General features: G+C 55.1%; 1 protein-coding gene across 6 annotated transcripts in view; it reads right to left on the bottom strand.

The window, feature by feature from the left end:
• Positions 1–8,987, bottom strand: part of LOC138511158 (THAP domain-containing protein 8-like) — a 194,376-nt gene extending 185,389 nt beyond the window's left edge. For all 6 annotated transcript variants that reach the window (XR_011280580.1, XR_011280579.1, XR_011280581.1 and 3 more), the window contains exon 1: positions 8,691–8,987. Coding sequence is in view for 1 of the 6 variants with exons in the window: in XM_069626662.1 (XP_069482763.1) it covers positions 8,691–8,773 (83 nt within the window). In the remaining 5 variants the exon portion in view is untranslated. The remainder of the gene's footprint in view (positions 1–8,690) is intronic.
• Positions 8,988–9,742: the final 755 nt, after the last annotated feature.

Below are 9,742 nucleotides of genomic sequence, written 5' to 3' on the forward strand. Positions count from 1 at the left end.
ATCTCAGTCTTATTGGCGTTAAGGCAGAGATCGTTAGCAGCACACCATGCCAGAATAGCAGTCATAGTTGGGAATGAGAGAGGAAGGCAAAGAAGTAGAGGAGGGAAGTTTAAAGGAGAGCCAAGTGTCAACAGCATAACACTGGAAATGAGGAGAGAAGGTAGAGATCACATGTGCAAGAGGCGCAAGGTAGATGTTGAAAAGCCACAGCGAGAGGATAGAGCCCAGAGGGACACTGCAAGTAGAGAGTGAGGTAGAAGAGAGAAAAGGGCCCAGTTGCAAGTATAGTTATCTGTGATGGCAGTGTAACAGGTACTCACTTGTGGAAGGCGACTGGTGTGACAGTGTGCAGTGCAGCAGGTACTCAGTTGTGGAAGGTGACTGGTGTGGCAGTGTGCAGTGTAGCAGGTACGCACTTGTGGAAGATGACTGGTGTGGCAGTGTGCAGTGCAGCAGGTCTTAATTGTGGAAGGTGACTGGTGTGGCAGTATGCGGTGCAGAAAGTACTCACTTGTGGAAGGTGACGGGTGTGACAGTGTGCATTGTAGAAGGTACTCACTTGTGAGAGGTGACTGGTGTGGTGGTGTGCAGTGTAGCTATTACTGACTTGTGGAAGGTGACTGGTGTGGCTGTGTGCAGAGCAGCAGGCACTTGTGGAAGGTGGCAGTGCGCAGTGCAGCATGTACTCACTCGTGGCAGCGTGCAGTGCAGCAGGTACTCACTTGTGGAAGATGACTGATGTGGCAGTGTGCAGTGCAGCAGGAAATCACTTGCGGAAGGTAGCAGTGTGCAGTGTGGAAGGTGGTAGTGTGCATTGCAGCATGTACTCACTTGTGGAAGGTGACTGGTGTGGCATTGTAGAAGGTAGTCACTTGTGAGAGGTGACTGGTGTGGTAGTGTGCAATGTAGCTATTACTTACTTGTGGAAGGTGACTGGTGTGGCTGTGTGCAGTCAGCAGGCACTTGTGGAAGGTGGCAGTGTGCAGTGCAGCATGTACTCACTCGTGGCAGTGTGCAGTGGAGCAGGAACTCACTTGTGGAAGGTGACTGGTGTGGCAGTGTGCAGTGCAGCAGGCACTTGCAGAAGGTGCAGCGCAGTGTGCAGCGCAGCAGGTACTCACTTGTGGAAGGTGACTGGTGTGACAGTGTGCATTGTAGAAGGTACTCACTTGTGAGAGGTGACTGGTGTGGTAGTGTGCAGTGTACCTATTACTTGTGGAGGTAACTCGTGTGGCTGTGTGCAGTCAGCAGGCACTTGTGGAAGGTGACAGTGTGCAGTGCAGCATGTACTCACTTGTGGAAGGTGACCGGTGTGGCTGTGTTCAGAGCAGGAGGGACTTGTGGAAGGTGGCAGTGTGCGTTGCAGCATGTACTCACTCATGGCAGTGTGCAGTGCAGCAGGTACTCACTTGTGTATGGTGGCAGTGCCAGCACAGCAGTTACTCACTTGTGGAAGGTGGCAGTGTGCAGTGCAGCAGGTACTCACTTGTGGAAGCTGACTGGTGGCAGTGTGCAGTGCAGCATGTACTCACTTGTGGAAGGTGGCAGTGTGCAGTGCAGCAGGTACTCACTTGTTGAAGGTGGCAGTGCCAGTGCAGCAGTAATGCACTTGTGGAAGGTGCCAGTGTGCAGTGCAGCAGGTACTCACTTGTGGAAGGGGACTGGTGTGGCAGTGCAGCAGGAACTCACTCGTGGCAGTGTGCAGTGCAGCAGGTACTCACTTGTGGAAGGTGGTAGTGAGCAGTGCAGCAGGTACTCACTTGTGGAAAGTGACTGGTGTGGCAGTGCAGCATGTACTCACTCGTGGCAGTGTGCAATGCAGCAGGTACTCACTTGTGAAAGGTGACAGTGTGCAGTGCAGCAATTACTCACTTGTGGAAGGTGACAGTGTACAGTGCAGCAGGTACCCACTTGTGGAAGGTAATTGGAGTGGCAGTGTGCAGTGCAGCATGTTCTCACTTGTGGAAGGTAATTGGAGTGGCAGTGTGCAGTGCAGCAAGTACTCACTCGTGGCAGTGTGCAGGGCAGCAGGTACTCATTTGTTTAAGGTGACAGTGTGCAGTGCAGCAATTACTCACTTGTGGAAGGTGACAGTGTACATTGCAGCAGGTACCCACTTGTGGAAGGTAATTGGAGTGGCAGTGTGCAGTGCAGCATGTTCTCACTTGTGGAAGGTAATTGGAGTGGCAGTGTGCAGTGCAGCAAGTACTCACTCGTGGCAGTGTGCAGGGCAGCAGGTACTCATTTGTTTAAGGTGACAGTGTGCAGTGAAGCAATTACTCCCTTGTGGAAGGTGGCAGTGTGCAGTGCAGCAGGTACCCATTTGTGGAAGGTGATTGTTGTGGCCGTGTGAAGTGCAGCAGGCACTGTGGAAGGTGGCAGTGTGCAGTGCAGCATGTACCATCTTGTGGAAGGTGGCAGTGTGCTGTGCAGCAGGTACTCACTTGTGGAAGGTGACTGGCGTGGCAGTGCAGCAGGTACTTACTTGTGGTAGGTGGCAGTGTGCATTGCAGCATGTACTCATTTGTGGAAGATGACAGTGTGCAGTGCAGCATGTACTCACTTGTGGAAGGTGGCAGTGTGTGGTGCAGCATGTACTCACACATGGCAGTGTGCAGTGCAGCAGGTACTCACTTGTGGAAGGTGACTGGTGTGGCAGTGTGCAGTGGAGCAGGTACTCACTTGTGGAGGGTGACTGTGGTATGGCAGTGTGCAGTGGTACAGGTACTCACTTGTGGAGGGTGACTGTGGTGTGGCAGTGCAGCACGTACTCACACGTGACAGTGTGCAGTGCAGCAGTTACTCATTCATGGAAGGTGACAGTGTGCAGTGCAGCAGGTACTTTTGGAAGGTGGCAGTGTGCAGTGCAGCAGGTACTCACTTGTGGAAGGTGGCTGTGCAGCATGTACTCACTTGTGGAAGGTGACTGGTGTGGAAGTGTGCAATAGGTACTCACTTGTGGAAGGTGGCAGTGCAGCATGTACTCACTTGTGGAAGGTGCCAGTGTGCGGTGCAGCATAGACTCACTTGTGGAAAGTGGTAGTGTGCAGTGCAGCAGGTACTCAATTGTCAAAGGTGGCAGTGCCAGTGCAGCAGTAACGCACGTGTGGAAGGTGGCAGTGTGCAGTGCAGCAGGTACTCACTTGTGGAAGATGACTGATGTGCAGTGTGCAATGCAGCATGTACTCACTCGTGGCAGTGTGCAGTGCAGCAGGTACTCACTTTGTGGAAGGTGGCAGTGTGCAGTGCAGCAGGTACTCACTTGTTGAAGGTGGCAGTGCCAGTGCAGCAGTAACGCACTTGTGGAAGGTGCCAGTGTGCAGTGCAGCAGGTACTCACTTGTGGAAGGGGACTGGTGTGGCAGTGCAGCAGGAACTCACTCGTGGCAGTGTGCAGTGCAGCAGGTACTCACTTGTGGAAGGTGGTAGTGAGCAGTGCAGCAGGTACTCACTTGTGGAAAGTGACTGGTGTGGCAGTGCAGCATGTACTCACTCGTGGCAGTGTGCAATGCAGCAGGTATTCACTTGTGAAAGGTGACAGTGTGCAGTGCAGCAATTACTCACTTGTGGAAGGTGACAGTGTACAGTGCAGCAGGTACCCACTTGTGGAAGGTAATTGGAGTGGCAGTGTGCAGTGCAGCATGTTCTCACTTGTGGAAGGTAATTGGAGTGGCAGTGTGCAGTGCAGCAAGTACTCACTCGTGGCAGTGTGCAGGGCAGCAGGTACTCATTTGTTTAAGGTGACAGTGTACAGTGAAGCAATTACTCCCTTGTGGAAGGTGGCAGTGTGCAGTGCAGCAGGTACCCACTTGTGGAAGGTAATTGGAGTGGCAGTTTGCAGTGCAGCATGTACTCACTTGTGGAAGGTGGCACTGTGCAGTGCAGCAGGTACCCATTTGCGGAAGGTGATTGTTGTGGCCGTGTGAAGTGCAGCAGGCACTGTGGAAGGTGGCAGTGTGCAGTGCAGCATGTACCATCTTGTGGAAGGTGGCAGTGTGCTGTGCAGCAGGTACTCACTTGTGGAAGGTGACTGGCGTGGCAGTGCAGCAGGTACTTACTTGTGGTAGGTGGCAGCGTGCATTGCAGCATGTACTCATTTGTGGAAGATGGCAGTGTGCAGTGCAGCATGTACTCACTTGTGGAAGGTGGCAGTGTGTGGTGCAGCATGTACTCACTCATGGCAGTGTGCAGTGCAGCAGGTACTCACTTGTGGAAGGTGACTGGTGTGGCAGTGTGCAGTGGAGCAGGTACTCACTTGTGGAGGGTGACTGTGGTATGGCAGTGTGCAGTGGTACAGGTACTCACTTGTGGAGGGTGACTGTGGTGTGGCAGTGCAGCACATACTCACACGTGAGTGTGCAGTGCAGCAGTTACTCATTCATGGAAGGTGACAGTGTGCAGTGCCGCAGGTACTCACTTGTGGAAGGTGGCTGTGCAGCATGTACTCACTTGTGGAAGGTGACTGGTGTGGAAGTGTGCAATAGGTACTCACTTGTGGAAGGTGGCAGTGCAGCATGTACTCACTTGTGGAAGGTGCCAGTGTGCGGTGCAGCATGTACTCACTTGTGGAAGGTGGTAGTGTGCAGTGCAGCAGGTACTCAATTGTCAAAGGTGGCAGTGCCAGTGCAGCAGTAACGCACTTGTGGAAGGTGGCAGTGTGCAGTGCAGCAGGTACTCACTTGTGGAAGATGACTGATGTGCAGTGTGCAATGCAGCATGTACTCACTCGTGGCAGTGTGCAGTGCAGCAGGTACTCACTTGTGGAAGGTGACTGGTGTGACAGTGTGCATTGTAGAAGGTACTCACTTGTGAGAGGTGACTGGTGTGGTAGTGTGCAGTGTAACTATTACTTGTGGGAGGTAACTGGTGTGGCTGTGTGCAGTCAGCAGGCACTTGTGGAAGGTGGCAGTGTGCTGTGCAGCATGAACCATCTTGTGGAAGGTGGCAGTGTGCTGTGCAGCAGGTACTCACTTGTGGAAGGTGACTGGCGTGGCAGTGCAGCAGGTACTTACTTGTGGTAGGTGGCAGTGTGCATTGCAGCATGTACTCATTTGTGGGAGGTGGCAGTGTGCAGTGCAGCATGTACTCGTTTGTGGAAGGTGGCAGTGTGCGGTGCAGCATGTACTCGTTTGTGGAAGGTGGCAGTGTGCGGTGCAGCGTGTACTCACTCGTGGCAGTGTGCAGTACAGCAGGTACTCACTTGTGGAGGGTGACTGGTGTGGCAGTGCAGCATGTACTCACTCGTGACAGTGTGCAGTGCAGCAGTTACTCACTCATGGAAGGTGACAGTGTGCAGTGCATCAGGATCTTTTGGAAGGTGGCAGTGTGCAGTGCAGCAGGTACTCACTTGTGGAAGGTGGCTGTGCAGCATGTACTCACTTGTGGAAGGTGACTGGTGTGGCAGTGTGCAGTAGGTACTCACTTATGGAAGGTAGCAGTGCAGCATGTACTCACTTGTGGAAGGTGGCAGTGTGCGGTGCAGCATGTACTCACTTGTGGAAGGTGGCAGTACAGCAGGTACTCACTTGTGGCAGTGTGCAGTGCAGCAGGCACTCACTTGTGGAAGGAGACTGGTGTGGCAGTGTGCAGTGCAGCAGGTACTCACTTGTGGAAGGTGACTGGTGTGGCAGTGTGCAGTGCGGCATGTACTCACTTGTGGAAGGTGGCAGTGCAACAGGTACTCACTCGTGGAAGATGACTGGTGTGGCAGTGTGCTGCAGAGCAGGTACTCACTTGTGTAAGGTGACTGGTGTGGCAGTGTGCAGTGCAGCATGTACTCACTTGTGGAAGGTGGCAATGTGCAGTGCAGCAGATACTCACTTGTGGAAGGTGACTGGTGTGGCTGTGAAGTGCAGCAGGCACTTGTGGAAGGTGGCAGTGTGGAGGGTGGCAGTGTGCATGTACTCACTTGTGGTATGTGGCAGTGCAGCGGGTACTCACTCGTGGAAGGTGACTGGTGCGGCTGTGTGCAGTGCAGCAGGTACTCACTTGTGGAAGGTGACTGGTGTGGCAGTGCAGCATGTAATAACTCGTGGCAGTGCAGCAGGTACTCACTTGTGGAAGGTGACTGGTGTGGCAGTGTGCAGTGCAGCAGGCATTTGTTCAAGGTAGCAGTGTGCATGTACTCACTTGTGGAATGTGGCAGTGCAGCAGGTACTCACTTGTGGCAGTGTGGAGGGTGGCAGTGCAGCAGGCACTTGTGGAAGGTGGCAGTGTGCAGTGTGCAGGTACTCACTTGTGGAAGGTGACTGGTGTGGCAGTGTGCAGTGCAGAAGGCACTTGTGGAAGGTGACAGTGTGGAGGGTGGCAGTGTGCAGGTACTCACTTGTGGAATGTGGCAGTGTGCAGGTACTAACTTGTGGAATGTGGCAGTGCCGCAGGTACTCACTTGTGGAAGGTGGCAGTGTGCAGTGTGGAGGGTGGCAGTGTGCAGGTACTCAATTGTGGAAGGTGACTGGTGTACAGTGTGCAGTGCAGCAGGCACTTGTGGAAGGTGATAGTGTGGAGGGTGGCAGTGTGCATGTACTCACTTGTGGAATGTGGCAGTGCAGCAGGTACTCACTTGTGGCAGTGCAGCAGGCACTTGTGGAAGGTGGCAGTGTGCAGTGTGGAGGGTGGCAGTGTGCAGGCACTTGTGGAAGGTGGCAGTGTGGAAGGTGGCAGTGTGGAGGGTGGCAGTGTGCAGGCACTTGTGGAAGGTGGCAGTGTGCAGTGTGGAGGGTGGCAGTGTGCAGGTACTCACTTGTGGAATGTGGCAGTGCAGCAGGTACTCACTTGTGGAAGGTGGCAGTGTGTAGGCACTTGTGGAAGGTGGCAGTGTGCAGTGTGGCAGTGTGCAGGCACTTGTGGAAGGTGGCAGTGTGGCAGTGTGCAGGCACTTGTGGAAGGTGGCAGTGTGCAGTGTGGAGGGTGGCAGTGTGCAGGTACTCACTTGTGGAAGGTGGCGGTGTGCAGTGTGGAGGGTGGCAGTGCAGCAGGTACTCACTTGTGGAAGGTGGCAGTGTGTAGGCACTTGTGGAAGGTGGCAGTGTGCAGTCTGGCAGTGTGCAGGCACTTGTGGAAGGTGGCAGTGTGCAGTGTGGCAGTATGCAGGCACTTGTGGAAGGTGGCAGTGTGCAGTGTGGGGGGTGGCAGTGTGCAGGTACTCACTTGTGGCAGTGTGCAGTGTGGAGGGTGGCAGTGCAGCAGGTACTCACTTGTGGAAGGTGGCAGTGTGCAGTGTGGAGGCTGGCAGTGTAGCAGGTACTCACTTGTGGAAGGTGGCAGTGTGCAGTGTGGGGGGTGGCAGTGTGCAGGCACTTGTGGCAGTGTGGAGGGTGGCAGTGCAGCAGGTACTCACTTGTGGAGGTGGCAGTGTGCAGTGTGGAGTGTGGCAGTGTGCAGGCATTCACTTGTGGAAGGTGGCAGTGTGCAGTGTGGAGGGTGGCAGTGTGCAGGCACTTGTGGAAGGCGGCAGTGTGCAGTGTGGGGGGTGGCAGTGTGCAGGCACTTGTGGAAGGCGGCAGTGTGCAGTGTGGAGGGTGGCAGTGCAGCAGGTACTCACTTGTGGAAGGTGGCAGTGTGCAGTGTGGAGGGTGGCAGTGTGCAGGCACTTGTGGAAGGTGGCAGTGTGCAGGGTGGCAGTGTGCAGGCACTTGTGGAAGGTGGCAGTGTGCAGTGTGGAGGGTGGCAGTGTGCAGCAGGCACTTGTGGAAGGTGGCAGTGTGGAGTGCGGCAGGTACTCACTTGTGGAAGGTGGCAGTGTGCAGTGTGGAGGGTGGCAGTGCTGCAGGTACTCACTTGTGGAAGGTGGCAGTGTGCAGTGTGGAGGGTGGCAGTGTGCAGGTACTCACTTGTGGCAGTGTGCAGTGTGGAGGGTGGCAGTACAGCAGGTACTCACTTGTGGAAGGTGGCAGTGTGCAGTGTGGAGGCTGGCAGTGCAGCAGGTACTCACTTGTGGAAGGTGGCAGTGTGCAGTGTGGGGGGTGGCAGTGTGCAGGCACTTGTGGCAGTGTGGAGGGTGGCAGTGCAGCAGGTACTCACTTGTGGAGGTGGCAGTGTGCAGTGTGGAGTGTGGCAGTGTGCAGGCATTCACTTGTGGAAGGTGGCAGTGTGCAGTGTGGAGGGTGGCAGTGTGCAGGCACTTGTGGAAGGCGGCAGTGTGGAGGGTGGCAGTGTGCAGGCACTTGTGGAAGGCGGCAGTGTGCAGTGTGGAGGGTGGCAGTGCAGCAGGTACTCACTTGTGGAAGGTGGCAGTGTGCAGCGTGGAGGGTGGCAGTGTGCAGGCACTTGTGGAAGGTGGCAGTGTGCAGGGTGGCAGTGTGCAGGCACTTGTGGAAGGTGGCAGTGTGCAGTGTGGAGGGTGGCAGTGTGCAGCAGGCACTTGTGGAAGGTGGCAGTGTGCAGTGTGGAGTGCGGCAGGTACTCACTTGTGGAAGGTGGCAGTGTGCAGTGTGGAGGGTGGCAGTGTGCAGCAGGCACTTGTGGAAGGTGGCAGTGTGCAGTGTGGAGTGCGGCAGGTACTCACTTGTGGAAGGTGGCAGTGTGCAGTGTGGAGGCTGGCAGTGCAGCAGGTACTCACTTGTGGAAGGTGGCAGTGTGGCAGTGTGCAGGTACTCACTTGTGGAAGGTGGCAGTGTGCAGTGTGGCAGTGTGCAGGTACTCACTTGTGGAAGGTGGCAGTGTGCAGTGTGGCAGTGTGCAGGTACTCACTTGTGGAAGGTGACTGGTCTGCCTTGGCTGTCCTTGACTCGCTGGTACTTGACGCATTTCTGGGCCACACAGTACCTGGTCATGGTGTGGATTTGGGGGCCACAGGACCCGTGCGGGCGTGAGAAGGACAGGAGATGGGGGCAGAGGGTGGAGGGCCACCCCGGCTTCCGGGAGGGGGGCAGGGCTGCGCCGGTGCACCGGGAAGATGATCGAGGCAGCCCCCCCAGAGCAGAGCAGACCACTGAGACCAGTGCTGCTGATCCGCAACTCCCCCTGAAAAGACGCCCGAAAGAGGCCGAGCCCACACAACGACGCCGCCGGGTTACAGGAGAGGCCACACAGGGCATTCTGGGACCTGTAGTCCTAGGTCTCAAGTGGCAAATAGGAACTGTGGCTGGGAGCAAGTCGAGTTCTGTGTCCTCCGGAGTCAGGCAGCTGGAGGGACCCCGACACTTGCTGAAATGCGCGCACTGACAGCTGCAGTAAAAGGATTCTCGGCCTGTGAGGAAAGTCGCTGGATTCTGCATGTAAAAGCGCAGCCTCTCATTTTCCATATAGTCATACATGCCAGCAACCCCATTCCGAACGGGGGCTGCCAGTCCTGGTTTCTTCCTTTGAATTCTGGGATTTGTAGTCCGAGGTTACGAGTAAAGAAATCTATGACTACAAATCCCAGAAGTCAAGGGGGAAAAAGACAGGACTTGCCGCTCCTGAATGGAATGGGCATGTTGGAATGCATGCATATGTTACATTGCGATTTGATGTAGAAAGTAGCTTAAACAGCAGGAGAGACGGCCCTTTGGGTTCAGGGCGTGCAGAGAGGGGCACAGCATTGGGCATCGCATGCCCTGGAGCTGCAATCCAGCCTTGGGTGCGCCCCTCTCATTGCTTGGCATGGCCCCCGCTTCACTATACATTATGCTTTCATATTTATCTTTAAAGATACTTGGGCCTTCTCGGCAGTACTTCCTTTCTAAGTAAGCAAGTGCCAGGTCCTCAATATGTTCTTGCATGTGGAGGGGATGTTCCCCGTCTACACTTGGCACCACCCA

Source organism: Ambystoma mexicanum, chromosome 6p (genome assembly GCF_040938575.1).
Source record: "Ambystoma mexicanum isolate Mex_15411 chromosome 6p, UKY_AmexF1_1, whole genome shotgun sequence".
NCBI lineage: Eukaryota > Metazoa > Chordata > Amphibia > Caudata > Ambystomatidae > Ambystoma > Ambystoma mexicanum.